Source organism: Parambassis ranga, chromosome 2 (assembly GCF_900634625.1).
Source record: "Parambassis ranga chromosome 2, fParRan2.1, whole genome shotgun sequence".
Lineage (NCBI taxonomy): Eukaryota > Metazoa > Chordata > Actinopteri > Ambassidae > Parambassis > Parambassis ranga.
In genome coordinates this window covers 24,192,939-24,207,337 of record NC_041023.1, presented here as the reverse complement: position 1 = coordinate 24,207,337, position 14,399 = coordinate 24,192,939, and the positions used below count along the sequence as shown (strand labels likewise).

Sequence of the window (14,399 nt, the reverse complement as noted above, 5' to 3'; positions counted from 1 at the left end):
AACTTTTCTGATGTGCCCCAAATGGCCAAAAAATCCATTCTGTCTTCACTGATTTAGCTCTACACCTCTGACAGGCTCACAATGGACTGTTAAATCAACACAGCTGTACTCAAAGACATTATCTTTTTATACCATTGACAAAACCTGATGCCTCTTACCCACAATGCCCCTCAACTGAAGGACTACCATCAGATCTCGTTAGCTAAAGTAACTGATTAGCTAAAGTAACTCTGGAGAGACGGTCCAGTGAAGTAAACGAAGTGTCTGTATCGGCTCTTCTATCAGCTCATAGTCAGACACATAAAGTGGGAGGGTATTAGAAATTCTGTTTGTGATGTGAACTAGACAAACATCTGAAGTGTACACACACCCTACCTCCTCTAAACCAATAAAGAAAAACCATCTAGGCTCAAACTGCGCAGTGTGTGCATCCCAAACAATGCTGCTCTCACGCTCTCCCACGATTTCCACACCTGTGTACTGCCATAAAACGCGTGCTAATGTCCAACAGACAATATGTTTGCTTTCAGGTGGCTCATTTGTTCCCTGAAGTCGCGATCATCACAACAGCGGGACACACAATCACACTAGAACGCACCATATGTTTCAACTTTGTAAAAAACAAGCTTCAGTCCTACCATTGCGTGGACAGGCGTCGAGCCGGTGGTTGATATCGAGGGAGCAGGGTTTGCGTGTGACAGCGGTGGTCACAGACTCGTACGGGTTGTCCTCGTCCTCTGGGAGGAAAACATCCAGCGATGGAGAGGTGACGATGTCAGCTGAGCGCTTTGAATCCTGAGGGAGGGAAAAAAAGAAAAACTTAACAATCTGATGGCTGCTTTTCTTTCCCACCACCATAATTATGTTTTTTGTTTTTTTACATATGAATGACTCCAATGGGAACTACAGCTCTCCATTCACTGAGCTAAACACAAACACACCACTAATTACATTATTAATTATACACTCCAGCCATACTGGCCTATTATCCCCTCCAATAGACCCATACATGATGTATTATGTTAATGAACAGTGTTTGGAAAGTGCACCGCAGAGACGGAGCCAAAGAGTTATTTTTGATTTTATGAGCAGTATAGACAGGCAGAGACTCCATTAAATGATCTATTCAGCTTTTAAATACACTGTCTCTGAGAGTACTGGCAACAACGTGGTTTTCCTGGAGTCTCTGTATAAATGAGCATAATAAATAAAAATAATTGTTATGAATATGGAACGAGGTAAATTCATGTCATGTTTTTAAATCTACAACGTTAAAATATGAAATACAAAGGTATAACACCTTTGTATTTCATATTTTAACGTTCAATGTATTAACTCAAATGAAAGAGGTGGCTGTTGATGTTTGTTGGTACAAAAAGCTTCAGGGTCTCATCACATGGTGTGAACAGATTAAGAAAAAGAACAAAATAAAACTAAAAATGAGCTTAAAGTGCTCACACTATTTTGTTTCCAGCTAGAATCATTTTTTCTAAAATAGTTTGGTAAATAAAGGCCATAAAAGTGTGTGGAAAAATGGTGACAAGATAAGTTACACTAAAATAAATCCCTCATTGGATATGATAGAGCTCAGAAAAGGAGACAACACTTCAGAACTCAACATATTTTTTTTTTAATTTTTCACTGATGAGGAAAGATGATAGTTTGTGTTGTAACAGACACTTTCATTGCCCCAAACAAACATTAAAAAGCAAAATTGACCCTTCTGCAACAGGTTTCCCTGTGATTTTCTCTGTTTTATGGTTGTAAGTTTCACCCTGAGCAGCAGACTTTTCATGCTCTTCTGCACACAGCCAGAGGGGGAGTCAGCTACTAGAGTCATGTTCAAAAGTTTTTTTTAATTCATCTGCTCATAGTGGTGTCTTAGAATTAAGCAAATTAAGCAAATACAACCTCAGATGCAGCTGTGCAGACCTCCATAAAAGCAGACGTTTTGCTGCTCTGCAGCATTAAGGCGTCATAAACAGTGGTATTAGAGAAGCAACTGCTGCTGCACATCAATCTGGAAAGTGTTATAAAACCATTTCAAACTATTTGAAATTTAACGGTGAGAAAGATTATTTACAAGACCGCTGTCAGTCTTCACAGGAGTAGCCCAATGATCAGAAAAACACAAAAGAAACCCAAGAGCTACATGTCAGAGCCTACAGGCCTCACTGAGCATGCTCAGTGTTAACGTGACAGCACAATTAGAAGAAGACTGAACGAGTCCAGTTTGTTTGAAGGGTTACCAGGAGAAAGACTCTTCTTATCTCCCCTGTGAACCTCTGCTTCTGACCAGAAAAGTTCAAACTGTTAATGAGAAGGATGCTCTTCAGTCACTTTTCTCATGTACAGCTGCTGCTGTTTGTTTGTATAAATAAACTGTCAAATGCTGATTTGTAGTTTGCATATTAAATAAAAACACATGTGCTTTGTTTTTTAACTAAACGGAACGTGCAGCATTATGAAGAAGCCTAATCCAGACTTGTGTCTGTTTCTTTGGGAGTATGTTCAGACTTTGTTACAGCTTCGGTGAAAAGGTTGAGCCCCTGAGGACTCAAGGAGAGAGAGCTGAAGCCCAAAAGGTCCCTTCTCTCAGAGGCAGATGTGTACCGATGAGGAATTGAAAATAAGTGAGTTTTGTGAAGCGAGGAAAAAGGTTACAGAAGGTCAGCATCATCTCAGCCAAAAACACAAAACATTCTTCTCCAGCCATGCATCCTCTGCATGTCTGTCTTTTACCCACAAGGCAACACTCCATCATCGTTTCTGGAGAGTCACTTGGCAACCAGCCCCCTTGTTGTAGCCTTCCTAATGGGATCAGCGCTGAACTTGTCACCATAGTGACAAGTTGTGTGTGTGTTCCCAAGTCTATTTCTCCTTCAACACCATGACTTCATCATTCGCCCTTCTCCCAGCCTCATTCAACAGCCATTACTCTTCTTGTCATCATCTGCTACTACATTACCCACATTGCACCAGGCCATCAATCACACACTGAGCACGCTCGAAACGGATTAATCATCCTGGCTGATAGAGCAATCAGTCCCTTGATGATTTGTCTCGCTCACCAACTCTGCACTCAATCTAAGGTTTATTTCACACAGCACTTTATTAAAAGGCCGAAAAAACGCAAAGCCGCCTCTCTGCTCCCCCACCCAACACCCCTACCCCTCCCTTTTCTTTCTCCATCAGCACTCAATTAGACTGCCATTACCAGCTAATGGAGATCCAGTCAGTCTCCTGTGCCTTCACTCCACAGGTGGCCCTGTCCTCGGCTGACACTGATTTGATGTGACAGCCTGGTTAGACTTCGCTCACAGAGCTGAAGGTTGAAAGCATTATGAGTAAAGCATTCTGGAGTCACTGCTCGTTCACTTCTCATTTCAGAACCGACATAATGAGAACCAAAACTTAGGGAAAAGGAATAGGAAAAAAAAACTATCGAGCTATGTAAAGCCTAGCACCGCTGTTCTCAGACACAAGTGTTCTGAGGTGCCACCAAGAAGAGCAGAACAGGAAGAAACACCATCCAGCGGTAACATTCTGAAGAACACTGATTATCTGGTTACCATGGCAACCACTGGACACACTTGCCTTAAAGTTGATGCAAGAAACCAGTTTTTAGAAGCTTTTACATGGACCCATTTGTGATGTCTAGATGCATTTTAAAGATGCTCTTACTCATGTTTGGTTCATTGACAAGTCTCCGCCATAGACTGTCACTCTGTCCAGGGTGTACCATGCCTCTTGCTTCTTGACAGCCCCCCCGCCCTTGACACTTCCACCACATGGATGTCTTTTCTTAGCCCTGGAGGTTGATGCGCAAGGCGATGTGGCTCAGCTGTAGACTTCTTGTGTTAAAAACCAAGTTGCTGGTTTTCAAAGTCTAGATGGACGCTTCAGAGGGCAGACAAGCCTTCTTCCTGTGCAACTTCAATATAACTGTGCACACATACACACACACAAAGCGTTATTGAAAATTCTCTGAATGAAGGATTCAAAGGTTCCCCACACATCAGATCAGTCCGTTAGGGACTTGAAAAGAGTCTCAGACCTTGAAACGAAAATATGCTGTTTGATCTGAGAGCCTAGAATCAACATGCTGTTATCACTCCTACAGTTAGGGTAAGTAGACAGCTTCTAGTATAAATAAAGGGTGGAGGACAACATGATCACCGTCCAGAGTGTGTCATCGGGTCAGATTTGACAGGAAATACTCTGGATTGCTCTGTGGCACGATGCTGAGAGAGAGGGCAGTTGTTTTTCTTAAAACAGGATCAGGACTGAAAATCAGTTCTGGTAAAAGAGACTCCCAGATTTTTCATCATTAACTAAGTCTGATTTCATTACAGAAAATAATTAGCAAGAAAAATATAAAGGTTTAAAACGCCACAAGTACAGGAGAGTTAATCAAAAGTTGAGCTGAAGAAATGGCACCAGACAGAAGAAGCCCTGGAAAGAGGCTCCTCAGGACTGTCCACAGGGAGGACAAATATAAAGAAGTGGGTCTGATAGGAAGAAACAACGCGACTGAAAGAGGCCAAAGCTGACAGGGATAACAACCCCCGTCCTGCCTGGGATAAAGCCAGAGACAGACAGCTCAAAGAGACAGGAGAGGAAAACACAGGTAGATCAAAAGGACGGCAGGATCCAGGCTCTGCACTTACTTTTTGAATTTTCGTGTCAGTGAATCCCAAGGAGATGAGCATGAGACAAGAGCGGGAAGAGGAAAATGAGCTCGTACTGAGGAAGGGAAGCAGCGGAAGTGGGAGTGCAGTGAGTTAGGAGCAGGGATTTCCTCTCACACACACACACACACACACAGAATGTAGGAAAAACACACAGAACCAAGAGGCAGCATGCTGGATGTCTCAAAAAGAAGACAAGAAATAAAATAGCAGCACTTCCCTCACCTGTGAACTCAATCTCAAGCAGGTCAGGCTGTGCTGAGGAGTCCCTGAATGTGGAGACTAATCCAGCAGTGTGACAGCAGGTTTAGCTGCCTAATATTTTGATGGGATCCTCGCTTCTCTTCCTGCTTGAGCATGCAGCGGTCAGAAAGCTTAAGCATCAAAAAGGCTGCACAACATGAGCGGTGCTTCCAGCAAACAAACACTTGGTCTTCAGTCATTTCCCTCCCTTCTCCCTCTCCCTCTCTATCTTTTAGGGCAGAGATAGGACACAGAGAAACTTGTGTCTGAGCTGAACAGGAAGGGAACACACAAACAGAGGCCTCCTCAGGCCACTAATTAGCAGGTCGTATGCAGCTCCTGTCCAACTGCAGAGGCCAGATTAAACGTCTGAGTGTGTGATAGGTGCCTGCACATGTGACCGGTTTGTGATTATATCTGTGCGGCAGAGAGTGTGTTGTTAGTACGTGTCTGCCTGCAGAGGACGCATGTGTGGTCATGTGAGAGCTTATGTGCAGACGTTTTCCACTTTTCCACCCAAATCTACATCAGGAGTCACTCGGAATTCAAGACTCGGAATTTAAGATACGGAATTTAAGACACGTTTCTTAAACACGTGTCTTAAATTCCGTCTCTAGCCCAACGCTGCTAACAGTGACAGCCCAGCCCACTGCCTTACACACTGTATACAGGGTTCATAGGCCATCAGATATGAATAGAGGCTATAATTTGCTGGCATTTCCTCATGGAGACAATTTGATTAGAGAGAAAAGGGAGGGGTGGACACCAGAGAGGACAATGGACCCTCAGTGAGTGTAGATAGAGAGAGAGAGAGAGAGAGAGGTGAAATCAGGAGAGGACAGCAGTGAAGACCAAAGTAATGACCAAAACACAGAAAATGAAGCAATTACAGCTAATGTCAAGGAGGGTTTATCATCATACACGCTAATGTTCATTTAACTGAAGAGCTAATCTAAGGTTTGGACATTCAGACTTCCCGTTTCCCTCCAACTTTCCAACAAAGCAAAAAGTCTGAACCGTTTGAACAAGTGTTGGAGTATGGAGAGAGATGAAGTGGATCGTGCCAGGAAAATAAATGAGGTGAGGTACAGAGAGAGAACTGTGTGAAGTGTGAAGAGGAGTGAAGAGAAAGACGTGCAGGTCGCTCAGAGCAGCGAGCAGGGATCGCCTTGCAGGATTGGATTTCCCTCCATGCCTGGATAATCCCACAGAAATCAGCTAGCTGAGCCACCCAAGGGACGCCGACACTCACTCTTCTGAAAATAACACCCTTCACAGTCCCCCATCATGGCTGCTGTATTGAACAGAGCTCAAACTGTGGCTTCGGACACATCGAGCAGCCAGGGGCTGCTGACAAAGATCTGTTGCTGTGTGACCTCCACCTACACTGTGTTTGACCACAAGTTTGGAGGGAAGTTTTGGAGAAGCAACTTGGGTGCCTGAAATGTCTGTTTCATGCTGCAGATGTAGTCTGAAGAAAACTGGGTCTCACATCTCATACAGAGACTTATCACTCATCTCTGTTTAAACATGAAGACCTCTTCCTGCATTTTTAAACAAATCAAACACCCCTCTACCTCACTCTGTCACCTGTGTGTGTGTGTGTGAGAATGTGGGTTAATCCTTGAAATACTAGTTTAAACAGACTCAAACACACTGTTGTAACATGTAGGGCTGACTTCCTCCTGCCTGTCTTTGAGCTTCTATTCCTCATTCTTCGGTCTTTTCCTGTTTACCTCGAGATATCTCATCACAACCAGGATGTTAGACGAGACACACAGACGCACACAAACATGCACACACAGCAACAGGGCAGTTTATTAGTGTGTGCGCACCTATTTTATCTCAGGGACATGATAGAGTGTGTTTGTTAATTAAATGCATAATAATTAACATAAAAATAGAATCCACAAAGAACAAAGACATCCTACAGGAACACATTTGTTCTCTCTCTCACACACACACAAACACACAAACACACACACTTCTCACCACAACAAACACTGAGGATTTTTGTGAGCTGTTAGAAGTCTCAACTAGAGCGGCAACAAACACGTATTTGATCAGTTGGTCAGCTAATTATTTTTCTTGATTAATAACTTTTGTTTGACACGACAGAAGACAGAAAAGAGGACAGATTCTAACTTGCTCCATAATTACATTAAAGATCAGAACAATCAATCGATTCCACACATCTGAAGAGCTGAAAGCATCACGTTTGGGATTTTATCTTATAAAATAGATAAAAAGTGGCTCAATCATGGACTCAAAGTGTCCAAAGCTGCAGTTCCTTAAGGTGCCACTTGGGCTGAGGTCTGTCCCAGGTATAATCAGGGGGGGGGGTTCACACTGGACAGGCTGCCAGTCTGTCCTCATAGACCTCCATGTTAAAATCCCAACAAACTGGTTGATACACTTACACTCTGTTTATTGTGATGTGCTACTCCTGTTGCCTAGCAACCTGCTGCTGATATATATAAATATATATATATATATATATATATATATATATATATATATATATATATATATATATATATATATATATATATATATATAAATATATATAAATATATATAAATGATTAAATGATTATTATAAATGATTATATGATATTTACCTTCAAACGTGTGCTCTTTAGATGTAACTAGTTCTAAGAGTCTGAGAGAATCCAGCCATTGGCATGCAGTAAATTCTGGGATATGATGGGCAGCTGAGAATCCACCTGACGCATCGTGAATGAGTCTTCAAAACAGGGCGGCGTTGTGATGGTGCCATGGTGATGCAATCGGCCTGCTGAGTTGGGACACAGCTTAACCTAAAACCACTTCTGCAGAAACACCACGCAGAGTGCAGCCATGTTGGCTCACACACGTTACACATCCCAATGCTCAGCAACACTGACCTATTTAAATTAGGTGTTAAACAGTAAAATGAAAAAACTGCTGCTTCATCTGAAGCTCTCCACATAACCTCTGCCCCTCTCAGAAACATCTTCCTGTCATGTTCTTAACATCTTCATAGGTTTCTGATCTTCACCTGTGCGACACAGACCTGCGCCTCCCCCACCTTTTAGCTCCCAGGCACTGCCTGAGCTGTGAACATTAAAGGTTGGCAGCTACCTACACGAGGAAGGAAAACTGAGAAATGTCAGAAAGGAGCCAGAAAAGTGTGGAGAAAAAACAGATGGAGAAATAAGAGGAATGAAGCTGGGAGACGGGCAGGGAAGGCTGACATGCAAGAGTGTGTGTGTGTGTGAGTGTGTAGCCTTCTGACGCACCTGTGCTGATTGAGACTGAGATTTGTCAATGGTGGACATCCCACGCCTGACATCTCATGAATTTCTGTGTTGCCTGGCAACCCTACCGACCTCACTCATTAGCTTTCTTTTCCTTTTTTTTATTTAGATAAGATTCAAGCTTGTTACAGGTGAGGTGTGAACTTGTGTTTTAAAGCCGATGTCGCTGAGGAAACCTCCACATTTGGCATCATTCAGTGAAGAAAACTTGTAGCTGGCGACGAACGTTCTCAACAAGGGAAGCTTCCTTGTGTGCCTGGACGCATAAACGCAAACCGCAGACAGCAATCACATGCTAAACTCATTAGCCTGAAACAGAGAGCACGCTCTGTTTGTCCGAATAATCTAATACAACATACTACCATGTGGATTGTGTACACACAGACACACACACAGTGAAAAAAAAAATCTCTATTTGTGCATGCACCTGCTCAGGCATGTGCACCCTCACATGGACATACACAAAGCAGCGACACAAACTGGCACTGATTTATTAGGGACATCTGTCTACACTTGTTAAAGCTGCTTTAGAGGTTTAATTTTTGGTTCATTATAACAAACTCACAGCTGAGTTTTGGCCTCGGTGGCAGCTTTGTGACAGAAAGCAGGACAACAATGACTCCAGCTAATTCTTGCCTAATTCAAAAATGGGCAAAAGAGGTGACCACACACACACCTGTCTCTAAAAAACTGATATCAGTTACTCATTAAATGGTAACAGAAGGATTCGACACATGCCAATTTTATATTCACTCACTCACTTTTGAAGCCACCCTCTGGTGGCCACTAGAGGAACTCCAGCAGTAACTGCAGTAAATTTAATTAAGAAACGAGTCACGATTTAAAGTTTTAGATGGCTTTACCCCGTTTGACTGTTTCTATGACCTGTTGGTCACTAACTGACAGGGAACTCAGACAATTAACACACTTTTACTGAGATACAAAGTGAGTGTGAGAAGGATGAACATGGGATTAAGAGGAATTAAGAGATGATAACAAGAGCGAGACAGAAATGGTGGTGGTTGCAGGTTCATTCATCCTCAGAGGAGATGCCTACATGTTTATGTATGCACGGTGCTAACTTTATTATGCAATAACAGCTAATTTTTTCTTTCCTCTCCACACTGTTCCTCCCTCATCTTCATCTTTAAAACTGACACACACTCACAAAATCACCCACACAAAGTCAAGATGATGAAATCTGTACGCGCACTAAGTCGATACTGAATATGCCGTGTATACCAACACACTCACACGCATACTAAAACATTTAAACTTACATGCACAGAGGGTTTTTTTGTCTTGGCATCAACATATTTGCACACACACACACACACAGGTGCGAATGTGTCCAGGCAGTGTGCCAGTCAGTCAGGCGGGATGCCAGCGAACAAGACAGAGGGTCTGTTGTGTTGTAAATGTCAGATGTCCTGCTGTGTGAGCCAGCCCTCATCTCACCGCTAAACACTCTCATCTGCACACACTTAAGCACACTTATATCACAGTTTGTGCGGCTGCAGGGGCAGGAAGGAAGGAGAAGAAGAGCTAATGCTGCAACACCAGGAAGAAGGCGAGAGATGGGCTGAGTCTTGAGGATTTCCTGAGGTTTTGGGCAGCAAAGCCACACTAATTTTATTCCATGTACGGGAATAAAAGTACACACACACAGGGATGATTACCCTTTCATGTAATCTCACTGCATCAATTCATTTAGATGATTGTTATTCATTCAAGGTTCAGGAGTCCTCCTCGCAAGGTAAAAGCCAGAGAGACATTTTCAGATTCACCGAAGAGAAGAAACTGAACCATCCAGAACTGCCAGGAGAGCCAGTCTCTCCAGTGATGGCTCATTCACTCTGTTCCCAAGGTAACCAGTGAAAGTATTCACTCAGAACAATGGCAACATCACTAGGCCTGTTATTTCACTGTATTGAAGCTGTGTGTGTGTGTGTACTGCTTTTCTCTGCATCATGTAACAAATCACTGCTAAACAAGATTTATGAAGGTGATATGATCATGTAAACATAAACTCTATTCAGATGTGTGTCATCTTGTTAGACATGTGTACCTGTGATAGGCTAGAAAAGCCCAGGTTGCGGCAGCCATTGCAGGGAGTCAGCGCCTCCCAGAATCCGGTGGGGCCGCAGCTCTTTTCTGCCTCCTCTTCCTCCATGGTCGGAGCAAGTGGCGGGGTCGGCCGCTGTGAGCAAACATCAAAACGCTATTAGCAGGTTCACAGCTTAAAACAAGGAAGCAAAAGTATGAAGGTCACAGTTCATCTGCTGAAAGACGATTAATCTGCAAAAAGTTAAAATAAAAAAGTGCTTTAATATTTGTGAACCTTGCAGAATTTTTAATCATACAAATGAAACAGAAATATGTTTACTAGGAAACACACATATTAATAAGCCTTTAAGCCTGTTGTCTTGGCTTATAACTTCACCATTTTATTACTGGTAGTGTAGCAGGAAGTAATTTTAAACAACATAGGAACTCACTATAAGTTGCATGCCTCGCATTAAATGTCAGCCAAGTTCAGCGTGAAAACTGTGGAGGATTTAACAGCTAAGGATGGCAATGATGGATTCTGACTGAGCCAAACGTGGCTCTGAATCAATGCTAATGCTCTCTGACTGCTAGAGGCAAGCAAGCAACAGCATGCTAACATATGTGTCAACATGTTGTATGTATTAGATGGTTTAGATGATATTATGTAAGTTTATATTACAGTGAAACTTCCATGACACAAAAATGCTGCAGTATTCAGCTTCAGCTTGAGTTACTGAGAAAGGTGCAGAACAATGTCCTTTCCTGGGGCTCTCTCAGGGGACAGCTGTGAGGTCGAGCTCTGTGGCATGAGGTGTCACAGGGCCGATAGAGCCCAGCTGATGCAGTACAGCAGATTACCGGGAGGAGGAAGAGGAGGTGCAGAGGACTGAGGGCGGTCTGATTATGATGGAGTAATTATCTTTAAAAACTGAGGTCTAAAATCAGAACGCGAGAGGGCAAAGAAAATAAGGTGAGGAGGGAACATGTTAACGAAGCAAAGAAGTAAACTGTGAATCTAAAGGAAGTTTGTGAGGGAGGGAAAGACAGATGGGAAGAGCAAAAGAACAGCAGCCAGACTGGAGATGGAGGCTGAAAGCGAAAGGTCACTGATGGCTCCAGATTGCAGAGAGGGCCCTTTGCAACACTGGAATATTGATTGAACTAAAATGGACTGCAGTCCTCCACATAGCACATAATACACACACTGACTCCACTGTATAGACGAACATCCATTCCTTACAATAACATCTGATATCAGCCAGTGTTCAATACAAAGGACAACATGAATAATTCATCACCAAGGACCACATCGCTGATCAATATTACATTAGCTGTCGAAGGGGAAGCCTTAAAGGGACAGATAAAGATTTGGGTAATTATGAGTTGATAAACAAATGGCAATACATGTGAGGCTCGTTAACTCACTGGATGGATGGATGGATGGGTGGATGGTGAATATCATCAACCAGTGAGGAGAATAGACATCAGATTCGACCTTCATATTTAGTGTGTGTCTGTGTGTGTGACTGAGCGCTGTTGTGGGTTTTTGCATGTTTTATTCATGTCTAATAGACACATCGAATAACACACTAATGGCCCCGGCCACATGTTCAGACGGTAGCCTGGGGGCCCATAAACACACATACACACTGTGAATGTCAGTAATAGAATACAAATTGGTACTTAGAGGGGGAGAGAGAGAGAGAGTCAGGCGCGTGCGTGTGTGTGTGTGTGTGTGTGTGTGTGTGTGTGTGTGTGTGTGTGTGGTATAAATTGAATTGGAATAATTACAGACTGAGTGAGTAGAGAGGTGTGTGTGTTCATTGTGCAGACATGTATGTGTAAGCATCAGCAGGTCTGCACATACCTTAACATAATATCATGTTAAGTTTATGACAGACAGAAAATGTGACTTATTGATCTGTGTCAGTACTTTCCTTCACTGAGGTGTGTTACAACAGGTGAGCGAGGAGGAGAGAAGTGTGAGTGGGCGTGCTGTAATAAACCAGCATGAAGGCACATAACTGCATTTCTGTGTGTGTCGGAGGATGTGTGGTCTAATGGCTCAGGTGGAGGGAGGCTGGTTGGGAGGGTGGGTCCATGTGACGGATGACCCCTGTTTCTTACATCCTGGGCTGGTGGAATTGAAAAAGCTCAGAGCCTCTTCGTCATGCTGCGCCGGCTGGTAGAAATAAACTGCAGCTGTGATTCTCCAGTCAGTAAATGCTGATAAAAGTCGACGGTTTTCCCCTGATAAACTGCTGAACCTTTTCTACAGGAGTGTATGTAAGTAGGCTCACAAGAAAGCTTCAGGCACCAAAGAAGAAGAAAGGGAGCAAAGAAAAAGAGAGTGTGCACAAGAAATAACAACTGTAAACAAACAGAGAAGCTGTTTCAACTCAGCTCAGCAGCTACAGACTGGTTAACACTGCCCTCTAGTGTCTAAATACACAAAGCACATAAAACTGTAGCATATCTGGACCCTTTAGGCTGTGTTTAAAATGTCACATGTCGCAGAGCTGGCTCACACAGTAGTTTGTTTGTGTCCAACATATGGACTACAAAATGTGGTCCTTTTTGTGCAGCTATAATAACATTGCTTGCCTTTGTCTAAACAGACAAAAAAGCTATGAGGCTTCTCAAAAGGCAGTCAGTAAGGACAGACCAAAGACACTATGTCGATAAGGACAAAACTCTCGCGACGCCACCTGTAGGCTTCTGAAGAGCCGTTTTGTGTCACCTGTGGGGGGGTAAGACCATTGATACTGCCATGGAGGCACAGTCCACCTAAACTCCAAATACAGGAAGAGGCGGAGTGCGAGTGGAGCTGAGGTGGGTGGGTGATCGCAGAAAAAAGTCACTTGTGCTATGATTCACTCAAAACGCTAAGGGCCATAATTATGCAGAATTCTAAGTCCAAATATAAGTAAGTGCAAAACCCTCCTATCTGCTGGATTTTCCTATTTCCTATATAGGAACCAATGTTGTAGTCTTGTCTTGTCTTGTTGGTATGTGTTAATACACATTAGCAATATATATACACATTTTTCAGATAGGAAGTTTTGCGCGCGCGTTGGCCATTGATACAGGCTTAATGTCTTAACCCTGGAGGTTGCTGCATGGGACTGACACAAAGGCGCAAGAGGCAAATTCATGCATCTAGTTTTTATAAAGTTATCTGTTTTAAAAGTCAAGTTTTATTCAGTTGCTTTCCTCATTCATCTCTGCCAGACAAATCCATGCACAGCGGCCGTTTATCTTATTAGTTTCTTTGCAAGTTTTAACACCAGCCCAAGGAGACGAGTATTTACGGTAATGCATTAGCACAAATTACCTCAGTGCCACTGTCTGTTTTTGCTGGATTCATAAACTTCCACAAAAATGATATATGTGTGCTGTTATTAGGCAAAAGGGGGACAGCAGCGAACTGAGGAGAAAAATGATCACGTTAACAGCCACAAACTGTAACAAACGTACCTTGCTGACTTGAGTCAGAGTGCCGTTGGGTCGATCCGGGCGCTCCTCATCAGACAGCCGTCCGCTGCCACAGCTGTCCATGGAGTGGGAGGAGATGGTGTGGCAGAGCTCCTCAAAGGAGTAGTCCCTGTCCCGGCACTTTTTGATCTCGTGGAGCAGTTTGGACAGCTCGCTTGTCACAGCGTCATCTGTGGAGAATAAGGAGGAGGAGGAAGAAAGACTTCAAACATCCCCTCAGAGTGCATCGATGTGCAGACTGTTCACGAAACTTTCTTTCCTTGTATTTCTTTGATAATATTAAAAATGAGAGACAGAACTTGGTAATAAAACTCCTCCTGTCTCCCTCCTGTACTGCTGGTGTGTCGATTCAGGCGAGTGTTGAAGAGCAAAGTGTGCAAATCACTTTCTGTGCCTCCCTCCAGGAGTCTCCAAGGCAATCAGGGTAATTATGGTATGTGCTGACAGTAAGTGAGAGAGGGGAGAACACATCTGCAGGAACTCAGCCCTCTCTTGTTGTAATGTCATGTTTGCAACACAGGGGGCAGTGTTAGACAGCCTATACCGCATGGCTGCACAGAGAGGAAGTAATACTTGTGCCCCACTGATAGATTTTTTTGAACAATAAACTTTAATATAAAAAA

General features: G+C 43.2%; 1 protein-coding gene across 6 annotated transcripts in view; it reads right to left on the bottom strand.

The window, feature by feature from the left end:
- anks1b (ankyrin repeat and sterile alpha motif domain containing 1B) overlaps positions 1-14,399 on the bottom strand; it is a 169,154-nt gene that overhangs the window by 81,696 nt on the left and 73,059 nt on the right. For 4 of the 6 annotated variants that reach the window (XM_028422409.1, XM_028422381.1, XM_028422373.1 and 1 more), the window contains 3 exons: positions 13,759-13,946; positions 10,301-10,432; positions 639-795 (listed from right to left, as the gene is read on the bottom strand). In XM_028422409.1, the coding sequence (XP_028278210.1) occupies positions 639-795; positions 10,301-10,432; positions 13,759-13,946 (477 nt within the window). Of the gene's footprint in view, positions 1-638; positions 796-4,670; positions 4,739-4,916; positions 4,961-10,300; positions 10,433-13,758; positions 13,947-14,399 lie in introns of those variants that run through there. The other 2 variants (XM_028422400.1, XM_028422395.1) reach the window with 2 other exon arrangements.